Here is a 20701-nt window from a genome sequence, read left to right as displayed (position 1 = left end):
AGCAAAACAGTTTAGTTATGTGTGAACGGACTTGGTCCGATGGCCTCTTTTGTACAGAACAATATTTCCCCATTTACAGAATGTTTAACACCACTCTGTTTTGTATCTGTACCAGCTATTTTTGTTAACGCACTTGTGGGCTCTATTGTGCGAAAGCAGCTAATTCAAATTGATGAGAGATTTAGCGAACGCAATTGTTGACGCTCGAACAACTTTATTTCGAGTGGACTCAATTGTAAAAACAGTTATTTTGTCATCAAGGACATGTTCAACATGGTTCTATTCTGAAGTCGACAGGCTGTTTCCGTTGCCGAGTACGTACAAGGCCACCAAACGTCAAGCTGCGTGGCCTCGCGCAGGCTTTTACTACGGTCGGTAAGGTTACCGGAACCACTATTTTTCTATGCCTAAATAAAGCTATGCCTACCTGCCGATCATCCCAAAATCTATATCCTCTACCAGGTTCCACATGTCGCTGTAAATAGTAGAATTTGGCCCAATACAGATATATTTTAAGCGTAAGCCTACCCAAATTTATAGTTTGCGATGTACATTTTAGTCGGCTAATTCCTCTAGTGTGTTATCTATCTATTCGGCTAATTTCTAATATTTCCAGCGATGGAGCTGGTACAAAATACTATCTAGACGTGCATATTGTATAGAAAGCGGGAGTTAAACAAATACAGCAACACTCAGAAAACAGTACGCAATGTGGAAACACCGCAGAGACTTCTGCGTAGGCTATATCTGTGTGTGGACCCAGGGCGTTAGCTAACGCTTATTGATCCCTTGTTGCCTATAGCCAACAGCGCAGAACAAAGGTGGGCCCTTAAACAGGCACCACCTGTTAACCTCATTAATATTCATCAGGTATCGAGTTACACAGGTCCCCCAGCGGACAGCAGTTTCCCAGTGTTGCGTTCCACAGGGGACATCGTTCGGTCCACTGCTAGCGAGGCATCACTGACAGTGTAGCGGTTTTAAGCACTTGTGATGACACCTTTTTTCACGGGGAATTGGTTCCCTTGTGTCCGTCCATCTCTGTAGGATACAGGTGAAAGGAGAAAATGGCGCTAGAGCGAGCGCTGGTGGCGGCTAAAACGGGTGACGAAGTAGCGTTACAACAGCTGCATTTAAGCGGGGCTCTCCACGACGGTGTAGCGGACGAGTTCGGTGCCACATGCGTCCACCACGCGGCTAGGACGGGGCAGCTGTCCTCCCTGAAATATCTGGTCCAAACCGCGAGACTAAGCAGCGCCAAGAAGGCAAAGAACGGCGCCTCACCAGCTCACGACGCGGCGGCAACAGGCCAGCTTCCCTGCCTGCAGTGGTTGCTGAAGTTTTCCGGGTGCAATGTCCGGGACAGAGACACCAGCGGCGCCACCGTGCTGCACCTGGCGGCGAGGTTCGGACACCTGCCGGTCCTGCAGTGGCTGGTCGCCGAGGGATGTGACCTCCAGGACACGGCAGGACACGGGGTGACCGCCTTACACTTTGCCGCCGCGAACGGCGACGTCCAGTGTTTGAAATACCTGCTGCAACAAGCGCCCAGGTAGGTCCACTATTCCGAAACACCTGCGCAATTTCTTTCCTCTTAAGGTCCACTTCAGCGTTTGCTTTATGATTATTTCTGCGAGCGTGTGGCCAAAAGTATTGTTATATTGCAAGACATCGAAGTCAGAATATTCAGCTGCCTACAAGACAAAAAAATGTTCATTTTCTTCAAGATATTCCTGAAACAACCACAAGATAGGTCCGCTATTCGTAAACATCTGTGACGTCTTTTCCCACAGGATCTAATTAGAGAACGTTGACTTTGTAATTATATATCTCTTGGTTCGATGGCTGTCTTACTCTATCCTAAGCTTTCACTAAAAGGGTTGGAATTTAGAAGGGGAAAGCTGATACTTTATTTTGTCAAAAGTATATATAAAGGATAGTTATGATACCTTGCGGCGAAAGCGCCAAGGTAGGTCCGTTTTCGTAAACACATGACTCCCGTTCCCTAGTGAATTAATCTGGAGAACGCTGACTTCATAATTATACGTTTTTGGGCTCGATGGTTGCCAAGCTACTAAAGCCTGAATGTATTAGAAATGGCTAGCAGACGCCAACAAAAACACTGCACAGGTACATGGCACCATAGTGAACACGAAGACTTGAACTGTTTGTGAAAACATTGCGCTATTTACACAAAGTAATGGAATGTCGACAAAGGCATTACAAAGCCAAACCCCTTGACAAAACAAAGTATCGAATGCTAAAATCTTTGAAAATAAAACGTAACAATTTCAATCGTGGTCACTCTGTACGGAGATTTTAGTATCCTAGATTTGCACGGGTTTTAGTTTTAGGAGGAGGAAGTAATTTTATGCTTGGGACCTATGTGAGTGTAGGCACGTATAAGGCACAACAAGATGGCTTGTACTTGTATATCATATAGACCAGGGCTACTGCAAGCTGTTTCCGTACATAGTAACATTATTTTGCGCATTATCTGTGCTCTACGGACCAAAGCCTTTAAAAGAGCAACGTTTTGTTCAATAGGCCAAGCCATGGTTATATAATCCAAATAAGTAGAGGGCTTTAGGGGCACCTTATACTTTCATTCTTACTGTAACAGTATCTATTCAATCAGCCATTGTTTGTTTTTCTTTCGTTCTTTAACTAGTCTGGTTGACTTTACTTTCTCTCTAGTTTGTTTTAAGGCCCTGAGACAATAAGATGTGAAACTCAATTAAAGCAAAATGTGTACATAACAGCAAAACAAGCTTTTGATGGGAATTAAATATTAGATAAAATAACATTGTTTCCTATGTTGGTAGACCATTTCTATATCTTAAAGGTCTAATGTTTGAATTGTACGAGGGCGGTTCAAAAAGTAATGCCACTGGTTTTATAACAAACTCATGTTTTCATCGAATGAGTTGAAATTTGGCACAAATGTACAAGGCTATATTCTGTTGAGATTGAGATATCTAAATTTGTGGTTCAGATTTTTATGAGCAACTGAGATGATTTTAAGATGACCAAACCCTTAAAAGCTTGTCAGGAGATCAATTCCTCTAGATCTTACCATTTCAAGACTATTGTAGAAAACTGAAATTTCACCTGTATATTAACAAATGTCTCTATAGATTACATGCCAAATTTCATGTTTGAACTCTCAATGGTTCATCTTTTACAGCCACTAGAATGGAGCGAGTTGCTAGTTTGATTAATAGCCAAATACGTGATTTGTTGAATAAAGGTTTTTTTAGACTGCTTTTTCATGAGCCAAAAGATGCGAAACTTAGCACAATTATTAACTGTTTCAAGATCAAGAAGTGTCTTAAGTTTGATTTTTCTCAGTTAATAAAAAAGTCGGTTATGGACACTTTAAGCAGCTCACCCCTAATCCACCGCTAATTACGACACTGACGACCTCACTTCACACCAGGAACGAAAAAATAATAAATGATTGTATTTACAAAATTAAAGTAGGTATGTGGCTTACAGAGAAGTGCAACTTGATACATGTGCAATTTCAGTTTCTTACAATAGCTACAAGTGATTTAGAGACATCGTCAATTGCACGTTAATTAACACTCTAATTTCTTCCGACGGGATAACAGGGGTGTGGTCATCTTGAACTCAACTCAGTCACTCATAAAGATTTTAACAACAAATTGAAATATGTCAATCTCAAGAGGATATATTCTTGTACCTTTGTGCCAAATTTCAGCTCATTCGATGAAAACATGAGCCTGTTATAAAACCAGTGGCATTAATTTTTTAACCGCCCTTGTACTTAACAGTAGTTAATTAGAGAAATGCCTTCTGGACAAAGTACATGTACAAGTGATAATCACATGTACTTTGCACATTGAAAGACACACACACCAACACACACACACCAACACATTTCACACATAAAAACACACACTCACACACAAACACATTTCACAAAGACACACACACACAACCACATTTCACACACATAAAAAGACACACACACAAACACATTTCACACACATAAAAACACACACACACACACACAAACACATTTCACACACATAAAAAGACACACACAAACACATTTCACACACATAAAAAGACACACACACACATTTCACACATAAAAAGACAAACACAAACACATTTCACACACATAAAAAAGACACACACCACACAAACACATTTCACACACATAAAAAGACACACACACATACATATAAAACACACAAACACACACACCAAAAAATGCTTTAATCTCATAGAGGTGTCAGTAGTAAAATTATATAGCTTTGGGGGTTCCAGAAGATGTCATCCATATATAAGGCCTAATCAATGCAAATCTTTTTTGATGCAGTCTGGTGAATGCAACAGCAGACAACGGTACCACACCTGTGTACTTCGCTGTCCAGGAGGGTCACCTGGCCTGTGCGGAACACCTGGTGGCAGGTGGGGCAAACGTGCATCACAAGGCCAACGACGGCATGAGGCCGGTCCACGCAGCTGCGCAGATGGGGCACCTCAACATTCTCATCTGGCTGGTGAGTCTTAGTCTCAACATTCTCATATGGCTGGTGAGTCTTAGTCTCAACATTCTCATATGGCTGGTGAGTCTTAGTCTCAACATTCTCATATGGCTGGTGAGTCTTAGTCTCAACATTCTCATATGGCTGGTGAGTCTTAGTCTCAACATTCTCATATGGCTGGTGAGTCTTAGTCTCAACATTCTCATATGGCTGGTGAGTCTTAGTCTCAACATTCTCATATGGCTGGTGAGTCTTAGTCTCAACATTCTCATATGGCTGGTGAGTCTTAGTCTCAACATTCTCATATGGCTGGTGAGTCTTAGTCTCAACATTCTCATCTGGCTGGTGAGTCTCAGGGCTCTAGCCAGCGTCTGTTTTTCCGTCAATTGGCGGAAATTTGTTGCATCTGACGGAAGAATTTTAAAACCAATCCGTCAACCTTGACAGACAAAAATCCTTGTTGGAAGCTACAGGCTGTTTGGGGACGCTGTCCACGGCCGTAAAAGCCACACACTGTTTGTTTTGCTATTGACATGATTGTTGATAATGTGTGTCGGTACCCTTTTGCATACGATAATCTCATTAAAAACCCGTTTTTCAAGATCTCAGTTCAGTCTCTCTAACTCCTGGAATAAGTGTTTTCGCGGTTTTCGCGACAATGGGAATTGACTGACGGAAAAAAATTTCAAGCTGGCTAGAGCCCTGGTGAGTCTTCTAAGGCTCTGTACTCTTTGTGCATGCGGGGTCGTGTGGCGAAACTGTGGGGTGTTTGGCCCAGAACACAGAGGTCCTGGGTTCGAATGCTGTCATGCTATCAATTTTGTACCCTTGGATAAGGCACTTTTACACGACTTTCGTCACTCCATCCAGATAGAAAAACTACCTGACTTTGGTTGAAGAGGTAACGTTAAAAGGTGACGGGCTCTGACTTCCAATATTGCCCTAGACACAGTTGATAAGAACTTAGCTACTGTCCCTGTAACATAAAAAACTTTAAGTTTATTGGCTTTCCTCAAACACGGGACCTCTTTATAATTATGTCCCATTCCCATACAGAAGTTGATACTCATTTTTGCAAGAGTTGAGCCAGGAAATAGTGTGAAGTGCCTTTCCCAAAGGGGCCTGCTAGGTATTCAAACCCAGAACCTTTAGATTCTAAGTCAACAACTCTAACCACAAACTCTAGAACACCTAATGCTACTTTGACCTATTCATTTATTTCAGTACACTGAAGGAATTGCTTATCATAAGTCATATTAACAAATCTCTTTTCATCTCCACCATTCCCACAGGTGAACGATCAGGATGCGTTGCCGATGGAACGAGACAACGACGGAGCGACGCCCATCCACTTCGCGTCCTCCCGCGGCCACGCCAAGGTCGTCAGCTGGCTGCTGTTGCATGGTGGGAAGAGTGAGAAGGACAACCTGGGCGGTACTCCCATGCACGATGCCGCGGAACATGGGCAACTGGAGGTGAGGACTGCTGCAGTTCAAATCACAGAATACTGTAAGGCCACACCAATTTAATTTCTTGGTTCACGGATTTTTTCATAAAAAATATGGAGCGAGAGGGCGAAGTAAAAATAAAATTGTAAATGGTTGGGGTAAAGGTAACGGCTAATATAAAACATAAAGAAAAAAAGTTTTCAGCTTGGAAAAAGTACAAAATCACTATTTTTGTACAGTAACAGCACCTGTACCCACACTTTAAGGAGCTTATAATATAAAGGCCAATTTGCTACACCAGAAAGTTGGTGAATGGTTTCATTAATGGTAATTTTTATTTTTTCCAAACAATATGAGCGAGCGAATCCGTGAACCAAGAAATTAAATCGGTGTGGCCTGAATGCAGAAATGTTTGCTGTGGATTAATGTTCGTGGTTTTTGCGGTGACCACTTTTTGCGGCGAACTTAAAACCACCGCGAACATTTTTCTATTATGGTATTCAGCTCCAGTGTTACCGCGAACTTAAATCCACTGCGAAAAGTCCCTTTTCCCGCTACTGCGAAATTAAATCCCCGCGAACTTCAATGCATTTACAGTATTTCATAATCAGAAACATTCTTCTAACTGCAGCTTTTTAAAAATCTCAATGAAGATACATGACATTGTATATTTGTTAAAGAAATTGTTTAATTAAGAATCAAAAACCTTTTAAACTAATACTTCATACTATTATCATCGTCGTCATCATTTGTCATCCTCTATGAAGTGCAGCAAGTGAAGTTTGACTTTCATACTATTATGTTAATCGGAAATTGCACCAAGATGCATGAGACCAGCTTGGGTTGGACCTCATTGCTTTTACAAACAGCTTAAGTTAGTTAGTTTAGTGAAGGGATTATTCTTTTAAGTGCCCTTATACTGTATGATTAGGAAATTCTCAGTGATTGGATTCTCATGTGGCACAGATTTGATCGGGAGCCGTAAACTGGAGTTTTAACCACAAGTTAGACACGTTTTCACCAAGGACGTTATATTACTATTGGCCAGGGATATAATTGGAATTGTCTTAATTTACACAACCAGTGTAGTGTTGAAACCTGCTAATGTTTCAAACGTTATCAGACATCCTCCTCAGAGTCAGAGCTTCTGCCTGGAATTAACTGTTTCTTGCTGCTATATAAGTAGCCCATGTAGGGGGCGCTTTTGCGACAAGACATACCAGTACATGTTGTACGTTTTGTAATGTCCTTGTTTTGACGTATTTTGTGTGTGACCTTAATGATGGTTTTAATTATGATGTTCCCAGTGCCTGAAGGTGCTGGTGGAGGCAGGGGAGGACGTCCACGGACAGGACCATGATGGCTTCACCCCCGCTGACCTGGCAGAGGAATGTGGTCACACCGTCTGCGCCAAGTACCTGCACACGGTCATGAAGGAGGTCAGAATTATGTTAAGAGCTCCATTTGTTATGATGCTGTAAACCAGGGTTTTAGCCAAAAATTGGGCATATTTTGACATATTGTGTTAAATCTTATGATGGTAATAAAATATGGTCACACCGTCTGTGCTAAGTATCTGCACACTGTCATGAAGGAGGTCAGAATTACTGTAGTAGTAACATCTGTATTGATACTGCAAATTGGTAAAAACATCATGCTAGTATTTACAATATTGGAGTTTCTTTATACAACCAGTATAGTTTTTCACATGCTTTCACATGAGTATGTTTCAATACCTATCAGAGTTCAGACATCTTTCTCTTTTAATTTGCAAAGCTCCGAGCAATTTTTATTTCAGAATTCTGCTCCCTGTTGCCTACAAATTAGTACAAGACAAAAATTGGTAAAAACATTATGTTACTACCAGGATATTGGAGTTTTCTTAATTTACACTACCAGTATAGTGTCTCACTGACTGGTCATGAGGGGAGAGATAAAACAAAATATATAACAGAGGTACAGTTCACATTTAAAGCCTTAACAAGTCTATACATATTTTGAACATACAATGAATAATATCATACCATGAACCAATGTTGACATCAATATGGGCATCTATGATTACCATAATCATTGAGACTTATCTGCTATTTGTTCCATATACAAATGTAGAAACCTCGGCGTCTCTCGGCACCGTCCATCGCCAAGCAGCCCCAGCGCCGCCGGGAGTCATCATTGAGGGAGAACACAAAACCTGTCCATGGGGAACCAGTCAGGGCTTCAGCAGGTACACAACACATGTACTATGTTACACCTGGGTCAGGCTTTCAGCCAGGATTTTATTATATGGGGGTCCAAGTTTCTTGGTGGGTCGTGGTAAGTGATATAGGCACGACTATTGTAGGGGGGTCCAGGGGCATTCCATGGTGCGGTGTTCAAGAGAATTTTTAGTCAGAATGGTGCATTCTAAGGTATCCTGTGGGGGCAAATTATTACCACAGATGACCTAGTGGCATCCCAGGTCAATCAGAATTTCATGCTTGTCTGCTCCCCAGTGTATTAAAGGGCGTATAGTGTGTCCAATTTCTTGTTATTTTAAGAAAAGTGTGTCCAACTGACGCCTTGACGGACGCATGCCTGACAAAAAGCCTGATGTGACAGACCTTACTTGACATTTAACATTTAAAAGGACCGGTTCGATGGCGGAGTGTGTAGAGTGCTCGCTTGCATTCGGTAGGTTGTGAGTTTGATTCCCGGCCGAGTCATACCAAAGATGTTTGAAAATGGTACATGCTGCTTTCTCTGCTTAGCACTCAGCATTTGGGAAAGAGTATGGAAGTAGAATGCGCACCACTACCTGTAGAATGGCCTTCTGCTGTAGTGGTTGTAAGTTGTGTGGCCCAGGCCACTGAAAAGGAGATGGGCGCCACCCTTTGCACCATTTGGTGTGGGAAGGACTTAAAGTTTGCAACATAACAATCATTCAAAATGCCTCTTCTTGTCTTACAAAATTTGCAAATGTTCATACAATGACTCTAACACTCTCTAGCCCTGGTTGATGTGAGTGAGGAGAGTGACAGACCTGAGCAGGCTGGTGTCTACCAGAACGGGGATAACGGGGAGCTCGAGTACGAGGATGTCCTGGTACCTCCCAGGGATCAACCAGGTCAGGATTCCTTTCACTATGCTATAGAGAAAGAGGAGATCTTTTGACTTTTTCTTTCCTAGAGTTATTACCAAGTGTAAAGCCTTATTCAAAAGAAAGCACAAAAGATTTATGGTTAAAGCCTGAAATGAAGGACTGGTAGACCATGGAGGATGTAATGGTGTTAGGATGAGCGGACATCCTGTGTAATTGTATGAGAGGCACCCCCACACCCGAAATGGTTCAGTCCTATGTTACCACCCTGATTGGATGTGGAGCTTCTAGCTCTCAGTAATTTGCCCCGCGCGATTCAATATTTCATCCCAAGGGAGACAGACATTGTTTGTGTTTGTTTCTGACATTGTGTACATGTGAAGGGGGTGATGTGTGGGTTTTCTGATTGCCTTGTATACATCCCACTTCTGACACCATGTTGTAGGGTGGGTAGGCAGGAGACTGAGGTGCTTCGAAACCATTTAATCTGGAAGACTTATCAGTAGTATCCAGTGTTTAATTATACTGCTACTGGAGTCCCTGACACAGGGGTAGTCAGCAATCAGCTAGCCTTCACACTGTGCTTCCATGTGGCTTCCTCCAGCGGGCTCTCCTAACATAGTGAAGCTATTTCACAATAGCATGGCTGCTCTGAGCCAGTTGAATGAGCAAGAGAAATTGAGTCTGACTCTTCCTTTACCATATATGGTGTTCTATGACTACTCCATTTGCTAAGAGGGTGTTAGCTTTTAGCTTAAGTTACTTTCTGTAACACCAGTGTACCATATCATGCCGTTCCTCTTACTAGCACCAACCCAGCTGGTCCAAGCAGAGGTTCATCCCGCGAAAAAGAATTCCCAGGAGGAGAAGGAGCCGTACCCTCCCATCCCTCCTCCAGATTACGACATGGACGACCAACCTGAACCTGTCAGCCAGAGGGACACACAACCGGTGTTCGTCCCACCGCCACCCCCGAACGAGCCGCCTCCTGCCTTACCGCAGCGCAGAGAGGACGTGGAACGAAACCCGCCGCCCGTGCCTCCACTCGATCTACCCGAGTCTCCTGCAGCCTTACCGGTTCACCCTCTGCTGAAGTTCAAGTTCGGGGAGGACCTCAGCGTGCAACCCCCAAAGCCTGAGGCCTCTGAGGAAGGGATGACCAATGGCGAGACAGAAGCTGGTACAAGTAGCGCACGAGAGAATACGCCGGCCAAGCTAGCCAGGGCAGGGTCCGGGAACCCCATCGTACAGGTATTCTGGACAGAATTTTCACCTTAATTCATCTGCACACTCTTCATTTAAAACTTTGGAAGTGATCTTAATATGTTAGATGACGAAAATGCATTCTGTTTCGAAGCAAGATTACAGTCACCATTTTGTTCTGCTTTTGTCATTCTTCAGAGTAACTTTCTTGGGACTGATTTTAAGTTTGAGGTGTAGCCTGGATATCGATTCTGTTTCGACACTGATATCTATAGAATAAGACTTTTGGCCAATAGTAAAAATTGTCCCTTAACTGTGAAGAAAGTCACTAATTTCAGATGGTGTTTTTTTCCAGCCCCATATCAGCTCTGTTAACAGAAGGCCGGATGTACCTATATCTCCTGTGTATAAGGCAGTGGCAGCTGAAGAGGTTAGTGCCATAATGTTCATCTTGTTGGTCAGTCAATCACAATATATTGTCAATGATAGTTTGACTTAATGTCTCTGTAGTTTGAATCATCAGAGCAAGGATGTTTTTTTTTTAACCTCCTTGATCAGAGAGCAAGTTAGGGGTCAGGGGGTTCAAATACATATGTTTGAATCACAGGACTGTGAAGCTAAGGGGGATTTCAAACACAGCATTTCTTATAACATCAGCTCTCATAATGCCTATTTGTAAATGATTAAAGAGATTCATACTTATGCAGCATCGGTAATTTCAGAGGTGTGCGCACCTAAGAAAATTATCAAGATGTTTGGGACACAGGCTCTGGGACACCAATCTTTATGGCAGTCCTAGGGTACCCGACGGAATTATGAGAGTTGATGTTTGATGATTTTGCAAAGCTCTGGATAATTGTCGTTTCAAAATTCTGCCCTCTGCTTCCAGGTACCTGCCAACAACAGACAATCTCCTAACACCAATAGTTCAACACCCTCTACCGTGGAGTCGAAACCCACCACGCCATCCAGATGGCCACCTGTATCTCCCTCTGCTCCACACCAGGCACCTGCAAACTCACCAACACAGCCACCAATAACCCCATTGAAACAGGCACCTATAACTCCACCAAAACAGGCGCCTATAGTCTCAACGAAACAGGCGCCTACAACACCTGTGAAACAGGCACCTATCACTCCACCGAAACCGAAACCGTACGCCGCCCGTCCACCATCTCCCATCATCATTGTCCCCACCAACGTGCCAACCAGTCCGCTCGCCCCTACCGTGATGAACACCACACCGGTCAGTCCGAACACACAAGACCAGGCAACAGGTGAGCTGCTTATGATGAAATCACGCATATGCCAAGGATTGATATGACTTAGAATTGTTTCTATAAGCCCCACCCCTTTCACAGAGATCCAAACACATGTGCGGTGACAGGAATTCTAGGTAATATATCAAAAGTAAAGGCCTGGAAAAAAAACGCCTGGACAAATCGAAACAATGGCTATAGACAAGGACTATTTTCAATTTCCAAATTCCTGTCAGAGGACTTAATGAGAACTTTTTGTCTTCACATTGCAACATCGACACATTTTTGCAAATTCTGACATAGTAAAGCTGATTTAGTGAAATGTTACTAAAATGCAACTGCCAGTAACTGATAAGTCGCATTTAAGATTCAATTCTGATAATAGCTGTGGTAATATTCCTTGCCCTGGAGCCAGTGAGCTGTGTAGGCCCTGGAAACAGTCATTAGTCATTAGCGAATCACTTTGCAATGTTGTTGACCATCTTAATACTAACTATCACACAGGTGAAGCTCTTGTTGTCAGCCCGACAAACAACGTACCACCATCGCCGCCTCCAATGAGTCCCACAAAACCCACACCTCTTGCACAGACACCTGGCATTAATGGTACAGGTCCTGTAGATGTGACCACGCTACCCTCCATGCAAACCAACGGTGTGCCGGCATGGAAGCAAGCCATCCTCCTCAAAAAGCAGCAAGCGGAGAAGGAAAAAGATGCTTTGGAGAAAAAGAAGGTTTGTGATTTAAAGTTGTTTGCCTATCACAGTATATCATGCAGTGGAAATTCTCATCAGATATGAACAAAATGTACATATGTCACAGTTTCATGTACTTGTGTGGCCAAATGTTGGGACATTCAAAACCATCAAAGTAGATACAAAATGGACAATTTACCATGTTTTCCTCTTCTGTAATCACTATACTGAAGATAAACCACACCTTTCTGTATATCTCTCCATTCAACTGTCATTTGTATTGCCAAGTTTTCTTAATACAAGGTATAATTTTAAGAGATTAATTTTTTTTCTGTATTAACACGTCTTTCATCTTTATACCAAGGCTGTCTCAAGGACTTGTCTTTCCGTCCCGTGACGGAAATTTGCTTCTTGGGATTAGAAAAAAACATTCAACCCATACGTCCAAAAATCTGAAGTTCCTGACATGAAATTGAAGAAAATGAACTTGTGTAAACTTAAAATGAGATATGTTGATGAAGGTTAGACAACCAGATAGTAGTACAAAATGTAATAAGATGCACAAAGTAATAGATTCTAAAAGCAACTTTCAAAATTCAAAATTTTATTGCTTGAGTACTGTTACTTTGTGTAGAATACTAGAAATAGATGTAGATGTAACTACTCTCTAAGCAGAGGTTGGTGGGGAAAATCGTGATCTTTTTCTTATATGTAAGGAAAAGGTCACGATTTTTCCCCCCAAACTCCTGCTTGGAGGGTAAGATGTAACAACAAAAATGATTGGGATGGAAATAAAGTAGAACTGGAGACATCTGATTTATACAAACATTTATGTAACGAGGTTATTCAGTTATCCTTTTTTACATTATTTCCTGTAATGACTCAACTGTCCTTTTTGCAAAGTTCCTCTGTTTTTGCAGTATTGCTTTTAGATGACAAGTCAACCCTTTCTGTAACCCAACTGTCCTCCTTTCCCCTTCCATGGTGACTGACATAACAGGACCTAGCAGCACAGGCCGCCCTGTCCAAGAAGGTATTGGTGGAGACTTAAAACTGTCACAGAACCAACCAATCGGGTTAAACCAATTAATCAACAAAGAAGATGATTGGTCAATGCATTTATCAGAGTGATCTGATCCTGAGCTGAAGCAATGATAGGCTGCAGAACCAACCAATCCAGTTAAATCAATTAATCAGCAAAGAAGGTGATTGGTCAATGCAATACTCAGAATGATGTAATCCTCAGCTGAAGCAATGATGATTGGTTGCTGGGATTCCATGTGATTTATCAGAGGCTTTGCTTGGAGCTTGCTGCTTGAAGCCTGTCACACATCGCAGACCATGACCTCCCGACCTTCTCCAGACCATGGCTGGGAGTTAGTCATGAGTATTAGCCAGGTCATCTGTGGTTGAGAGCTGGTTGGCAAGGTTGCCTGCTTGAATCTTTAAAAGGTGTTTGCACCAACCGTTAATCTTAAAAACTCAAAGTTGCAAATTAAAGTAATATTCAATTCTGCATAGAAGTGATCAACGGAGCTAACTGGAGCCAGTAGAGGTTAAATTCCAGGGGCTTTAAGGCGATGAACAATGGGTTTACGAAAGTGTTTTGAGTCGATTTGGAGTATACAAATTTTCATGAACCCTGGCCTGATTTTGGCCTGGATTTACACACAAGAAAACATGCCTACCCCCAAGTCGACTCCAAAAATGCGTACGTAAACCCAGACATTATATCTGCTTTGCAGCAAAGCTGATGCCAACTGCTAATCTACTGCTGCTGCATATCTGGCATTCTTTGCAATCTATCGGTGGTATGGTGTGGATTTGTTTTTGTTGATTGAATGTACCAGTATTACAACTTCATCACTCAATACATACATTCAAACATGTACAAGGGATGTCATTGAAAAGTTTGTAAGATACATGCATAATTTCTCTTCAGAGATAGACTATTGTAAAAACTGTCAACTTGAAGGTATTTAAACATTGAACTCATTTTTTCTACATCATCTGTCCTACACACTGATCATAAATGGCTCCATTCTGGACAAAATAATTTGACCTTGTATGTGACCTTCCCACAGCTGGCCGAGGAGGAAGCCATCTTAGCTCAGGTTCCCCACTGGAAGAGGGAGATAGTCAAGAGGAAGCTGGAGCAGCAAAGGTAATTATCAATTTTTGTCTTATAAAAAGGATCAATAAACAAATATATTTCTTGAAATACCAGAAGGGCTTGAACATATACATAGCTGCATCAGGGCTCTAGCCAGCTCAACATTTTTTTCCGTCAGCCAATTCCCATTGTCGCGAAAACACTATTCCAGGAGTTAGACTGAACCGAGACCTTGAAAAACGGGTTTTAATGAGATAATCGTATGCAAAAGGGCGCCGACACACATTGTCAACAATCATAATAGCAAAACATTCAGTGTGGCTTCTACGGCCGTGGACGGCGTCCCCAAGCAGCCTGTAGCTTCCACCAAGGAGCTTTTATCAGATTTTTGTCCGTCAAAGTTGACGGATTGGTTTTAAAATTTTTTCCGTCACACGCAGCAAATGTCCATCAATTGACGGAAAAACGGACACTGGCTATAGCCATGGTCTGCATCTAAGGGACTTAAAAAATCCTAACTGAACTTTTTCAAAGGGAAACAGAAAAGCCCATAATGTGGTAAAGAGTATGGTAGTTGAACACACACGTGCACCACTATCAGTGGACTAGCCCCCTGCTCTGCTGTTAGTAGTGATTGCACAAAGTGGTGTGGCACAAGGGCTATTGAAACAGATGGGCACTGCCCTATGTACCATCTGGGGAGGGAAGGACTTTAACAATTAATTAACTTAACTGTCAGCTGTCTTTTTAAAAAATTGCTTGAGCAAGATTTCTGCAAAGCATGATGCTGTTGTACAATGAAGCATTTCTTGACCTTGACTACAGAAAAGATGAGGCAGCAGCCAAGGAGAAACAGGAGGCTGTAAGAAGACAACTGGAGGAGGAGGAGAAACAATTCAAGGAGAAACTCAAGCAGGAGGGCGTAGATGACGACAAACTGTCGCCATGGCAACTCGAGATGATCAAGAAGAAGAAACAGCTGGTCATTGCAACTTAGGATTTTCATATGGAGTTAAAGAACCATAGATCTAAGCCACACATGTAGCTTTAAAATTTATGTTTAGTTCATGTTTATGTATGTGTATACATACATTTAGTATACTGGAACTGGAGCCAGATACTGAATTTTTCTGTTTGACAATGTCGTGAGCACTGTTTTTGCTTTTAAGCAAATTTATGCACTTTTGACAATGATAAAACTGAAGTTTTTACATTTTTGGTCAGATAGATATTGTGATGACACTTTTGTATTTTCCCAACCTGAATGACAATTGGTACATGCTTAGACAAAAACCTAAAACAGATTCCTAAGCCACCAAATGAGGCCTTCACCACAATCATGATTACAATTTTTTCAATTGCATCATCAGGCATTAAGAGTATAAATGCTATTTGTACAGTGTAAATAAAAAGACATTACTGTATTAGTAAATTGATTAGTGATGACAAGCGATATTATTGGTGTCTTCCTGACTGTTATTGCTGACATTTGAAAAGACCAGAATTTGTGGCAATTATACAGTTGTTAGATAGTGTTAGATTTTCAGATAACTTTGCTATCTTAGATGTGATAATATTATGTTTGTGATCATATCTTTCCATATTTTACAAGTTGAATTGTTTGGATTACATCCTTTAGGAACCCCCAAGCTTTTGCAAGTGTGCAGATAAAAAACAAGTCTAGTTTGAAAAAAAAATTGCCTTAATTTTTAAGTCAAAGTGGCCAGGAAAGTTGAACAAATCACTATTCTTCATTTTGCTCTTTCATATTTTCTTAGACTTCAATACATGTATTGTCTTTGGCATTCTACAACATTTATAGTATCTGTTTTCCTGTATTTTGTTTGAAATTTCTGGCATGTTGTTTATTTTGAAGCTGCTTTGTATGTCTGTTTGTTTTTTTGAAGGGGATGAAAATTTATACATGCACAGATGTCATCAATATACAATGTAATCTAATCAATATGGCCTAAGAACTTAAATCTGTAAGGTTTTTGACAATACTTGTATTTTTATCCAGTTTTCCTATTAGAGTTGATAAGAACATAGATGGCTTCAAAGTGAACACAAATCATTAGCCATGTTTTGTTTGCTGCTGATAGTAACTGTTCAACAACAATTGACAACTTAGTTCTTGTGATTGTACCTCATGACAATGTTGTCAGTTTATTAAGTCCGTAAATACGTTGATGTTATATTGATGATATATTTTTGCTATTTTGCCCATCTTCCACATATGAAGTGTTTTTGTGTCGCTGTCATAAAAAATTATATATTATATGATTCACTATCTATATAAAAAACACAATAAAGCTTATATCATATGTATCTTAGTGGAATGATCATTGCCCTTTGCAAAGTAATGCAGGTTCTTTGTGATATTCTACCATTTCTTGTGAAGTTCAAAACACCACAAAAATTGCCTTTCCTCTCTTGCCATGAAATTAGCTGTGATGGAATAACGAAACACATATTTCAGGCGACATGGACAGGTCACCATGAAAATAAACTATTGTAAACATTTCAAGATTCATCGTACCAAGATAATCACCTAAAGGATTGGAAGAACACTAGCGGCAGTTTCTTATATTATAACCCACCTTTATTTCAAATCTAACACTTATCTTTAGACAAAAGTTAAATTGACACAAATTGTCCAAAAAAAAAGAAGAGCTTTCTTACCATTTTACCATGAACAAGGTTACATGACCTCATAAAACCTCCTTGCCATGACCTACATGTATGATGTAGCACCTTCACACACTGTGATTTTGACTGTTTCCCTATAAGTTATACATCTCACATACTAGTCGTTGAAGCCTACCTGCTACATAACATTAAACAAAAACTGAGAGAGCTACATGTACATGTACATGGCAGTTATCTGCGCCGAGGCCATAGACCAGTGGTTATATTATTACCGGAGGTTAGTAACAGAAGATGGTACACTGACATAATAGTCAACTCAGTATATCTATTGATTCATGGTTGTCTGTTAAAACACAAAATACAGGTACTGCTTTCTACTGAACTCAAAGTGCACCGCTGTCGACAATTGAGTGCGCTGCTGTCGATAACAGTAGAAGCCCATGTATTCATGTAATAACACAACTTATCACCTGGTCCAGAACACGAGTATGATATATCGGACATTATTGCAGCCCGGTTATCAGGTATGGCATAATGTATAAGCATATCTAGTTATAGTTCATCAATGTACAGTCTTGGACAGTCATCATGTGAAGTAGTGAGGTTTCTTTACGTTGATACCGTATTCTGACAAGGCTGGGGACAGGTCCTCCATGGACAGTGTATATCTCTTATCCTGGGGAGAAAATAAGAAAAATGGTTGGCAATACATATACATGTGCATAGTTTGTTAAATGCACTGGGACACCTGGCAACAATCTATTTAGGGCTTGAAATACTTTTTCTCCATACAGGGCTCAAAATTCAGTTTTGGGAAAAGGTATGCTGGTGCACCTAGCCTATTAAGTATGGTGCACTGAAAAATTTTGAGGTGCACAACATAAGATAAAGTAGAATGCTCCAGTTTTGGCTGCTCCAACTTTGGGTGCACATTCAATGAAAGTGCATATACACCCACTACTGTAACTTAAGATTACCAGTGGTTGGTGACACTCCTTGGCCAGCTTTGATACTATCTCATACCACAGGTAAATCTGCCTGGAGATAAAGCCTCCCCGAGTGAAGGAGCACCCTTTGCAATGAAGTAAATAAAGAATGGATTTGTCCCTAGTCCCCACCTTGCCAGACTTTCTGGAGCTCTGTGCTGAGCCCCTCATCTTACAGTGCTGAAGGGCGTCGTTGGCGATGTCAGAAACAAACTTCTGAGCAGCCAATGAGATCAGACGTACTCTGAAATGGTCATGTGGAAAAAAATCAAATTGGAGTCTGTTACAATACAGACCTGTACATTACGTAGTTGCCAATTCAAGGACCCTTTGAGCTAAATATACAGGGTAGTAAAGCAGCAAAACACTCTTGGTCTTAGGTACAATGTAATGCATTGTATACTAGCCATGTTTCTATGAAGCTGGCATGTTACCGTAACTGGCAGTTACACCATGTGCTCAATACATACAAAAGTAGGCAATAGACCTATCTATTAGCCCCACCCACCTCTGTCAAAACATAGAAATGTAAGATAAAACCATTAAAAATGCCAACATTTAAGCAATATGCAGACTCTCTTGCATTGGTTGAACTACAAACTTCCATGCTATCATTGTGCAGTGTTTGAAATACCTACAGTCAAACCTGTATTAGCGGTCACCTTTGCATACTGGCCACCTGGCCATAGTGGCCACTTTTTTTTGGTCCCTTGGATTCGTAATGATTAAGAAATAGGCTCAGCGGCCACCCGTCCAACGTGGCCGAGACCACACGATTTAAAGGCATACTACGGGATTTTTGAACAAAACAAAAAGTAGCTTTTCCTACTTTTTCTTTACATTGTTAGCTCAATCAACCCAATAGCATTGCATACCAATATTCATGGAGAGATGCTGCGACATCAATGCACCACATTATGATGTATAAAAATTGTGATCTTCCAAGAAACAGATGGGCACAGGCTGGTTACTGCCTCTGTGTGTTGTTGTTTCTTGCTTATCAGCCTGGCTTCCCAGTGGGGGGCCAGTTGACAGTTCCTCTGAGTACAGTAGACTAGCTTTCTGTACAAGGTTTCTTGCAGTTTTGAAGGGAATATGACCTTAGCTTGTTGATATCCTACAAAATAGACTAATAAGTTCATGATTATATGCTATTTTAGAATGATTAGATATAGGTGTTTCCAAAGAAGATCTCCATTGTGTTCTTTATCTGCAGTCTGCCATGCATGTGCTAACTGATTACCCCACCCCGGGGAACCTACCGGTGGCAAGCAAGACCTGGAGGGTCTAACTTGGGGGGACACAAGGTTACAGGGTGCCTAGAGCGGAATGTTTGTAGGCTAATCCTTTACGTTGCAAACGTGAAATAATGACACAAAAGTGTCAAAAAGTGACAAAAAGTAGTAGTAAATCTGATATTTCTTACTTCTAGAATATTTCAAATTTGAGCGCAAAAAACTGCGTAGTATGCCTTTAACATTTAAAACTTTTTATAGCTTTTGTTTTCTTAATACATATAGTGTAACAATCATTGCAGTACATGTACAGTACTGTATTATGTGAATAAAGATCAATGGTTACTAAAACCATGTGTAATTTATTGCTTGTGGTGAATTAATCAACATATTCTCTATAGTGGCCACCTCTCTTTAGTGGCCAATTTTGACCAGTCCCTTGAGTGGCTGCTATAGACTGGTTTGACTGTACTTACTTGCACACTTTGCAAACACATTTTGCTTAGTGGTGCAAATTGGCTTTTGACTCAGGTTGCCGCCTGGGCAACATGGCTAAAAAAAGGATTTCGAGCACTGCATTAGTTGAACAGCTACAACATGTAACTCAAGGAGAACTTTATTGTAACAGGTATAATGTATGGCAATCTGTAAAGGACAGTCAGGCCCAGTCTATGATTGTGAAACTACATTGTACAACTACAAGAAGCCAACAAGTCGACTTACATTCTTGGGTCAGAAGCTTCGAACCCTGCTCTGTTCAGGTAGTATGCTGTCACAGCATCTGGGATCTGGAACAAAAGAAAGTAGTCTCTAGTGGCTCAATCAGAACAAGTTAAAAGTTGCAATAAAATGTCAGTAAATATGGTGCTTCCACTCAAGATTCAAAGGTCCAAATTGGCTTTAGAAATAGGCTTTAATGCAATTTTTTTATATTAAAGATCAAAAAAGCTTGAAGGTATGTTAGCCTGGACCTGATCGTCTGGACCTGGACAGTACCTGTACATGAATTTTTCTATACCGATACCCACTGCCAGTAGATCTTTTATGTACTGGTCTAGCCCTATGAAAAATGATAGATCAACTTTGTCATGTGACTTTTTCAAAGCTTGTCTAGCCCTGCAGATAATTTGTGTACCTACAGTGGGTGTGTAATCCTCCAGCTGCAGAAGGAAGTCCGCGAGCGATACGCCGGCCGTGCGAACCTCCCCGCCAACCACGTCTGTACCACTGGTCACGTTAGTGCCTGCAGAGGATGGGCCTGGGACAGGGAAGAACATGATGATGATAAATATGGCAGTGTACTTTGGATCATATTGTATTGTACAGTATTGTATCATTTTGTAGACTAGCGTAGACTACTAGAGTATTGTTGAATTTGTTGATATTTAGAGTATCATAGCTTACCAAGGGGTATTGTAGAGTAGAGTATCATAGTTATACTCATAGAGTATTGTAGAGTATCATCAGGTATGTATGGTAGAGTACCATATAATGAGAGATTGCGGGTTCTAACT

The 20701-nt window shown here is 41.1% G+C and overlaps 2 protein-coding genes across 4 annotated transcripts in view; one reads left to right on the top strand and one right to left on the bottom strand.

Moving 5' to 3' along the window:
• The first annotated feature begins 523 nt into the window (after positions 1 to 523).
• LOC118430447 (espin-like) lies at positions 524 to 16973 on the top strand. Of its 3 annotated transcripts, none has more exons than XR_004832855.1 (13): positions 524 to 1552; positions 4352 to 4535; positions 5813 to 5995; positions 7276 to 7407; positions 8081 to 8195; positions 8958 to 9074; positions 9856 to 10298; positions 10606 to 10680; positions 11140 to 11527; positions 12014 to 12243; positions 13205 to 13632; positions 14289 to 14368; positions 15143 to 15202. XR_004832855.1 is itself a non-coding variant. In XM_035841320.1 (13 exons), the coding sequence occupies exons 1-13, from the start codon at positions 1068 to 1070 to the stop codon at positions 15312 to 15314; spliced, it is 2637 nt and encodes an 878-aa protein (XP_035697213.1). In that variant the 5' UTR covers positions 525 to 1067; the 3' UTR covers positions 15315 to 16973. The 3 variants fall into 3 exon arrangements, 2 of the variants coding, with proteins under 2 accessions (XP_035697213.1, XP_035697214.1); XM_035841320.1 differs by having other exon boundaries at positions 525 to 1552; positions 13205 to 13237; positions 15143 to 16973; XM_035841321.1 differs by lacking the exon at positions 13205 to 13632 and having other exon boundaries at positions 525 to 1552; positions 15143 to 16973.
• The window catches only part of LOC118430448 (transcription initiation factor TFIID subunit 10-like), a 5950-nt gene continuing 2149 nt past the window's right edge, over positions 16901 to 20701 (bottom strand). Inside the window, exons 2-5 of the mRNA XM_035841323.1 lie at positions 20327 to 20445; positions 19911 to 19975; positions 18085 to 18196; positions 16901 to 17642 (exon numbers count right to left, since the gene is read on the bottom strand). Coding sequence (XP_035697216.1) covers positions 17553 to 17642; positions 18085 to 18196; positions 19911 to 19975; positions 20327 to 20445 — 386 coding nt within the window. The 3' untranslated portion in view covers positions 16901 to 17552. The remainder of the gene's footprint in view (positions 17643 to 18084; positions 18197 to 19910; positions 19976 to 20326; positions 20446 to 20701) is intronic.

The sequence above is a fragment of the Branchiostoma floridae genome, chromosome 14, assembly GCF_000003815.2.
Source record: "Branchiostoma floridae strain S238N-H82 chromosome 14, Bfl_VNyyK, whole genome shotgun sequence".
In the NCBI taxonomy this organism is placed as follows: Eukaryota; Metazoa; Chordata; class Leptocardii; order Amphioxiformes; family Branchiostomatidae; genus Branchiostoma; species Branchiostoma floridae.
Note: the sequence above shows the minus strand (reverse complement) of the source record. Positions and strands in the feature narration are given on the sequence as shown.

Bases quoted from the DNA above. Each gene is read 5' to 3' on its own strand.
- LOC118430447 (XM_035841320.1), top strand. From the start codon at position 1,068: ATGGCGCTAGAGCGAGCGCTGGTGGCGGCTAAAACGGGTGACGAAGTA. The intron at 1,553-4,351 runs GTAGGTCCACTA...TTTTTGATGCAG, and splicing joins CTGCTGCAACAAGCGCCCAG to TCTGGTGAATGCAACAGCAG. The intron at 10,299-10,605 runs GTATTCTGGACA...GTTTTTTTCCAG, and splicing joins CCGGGAACCCCATCGTACAG to CCCCATATCAGCTCTGTTAA.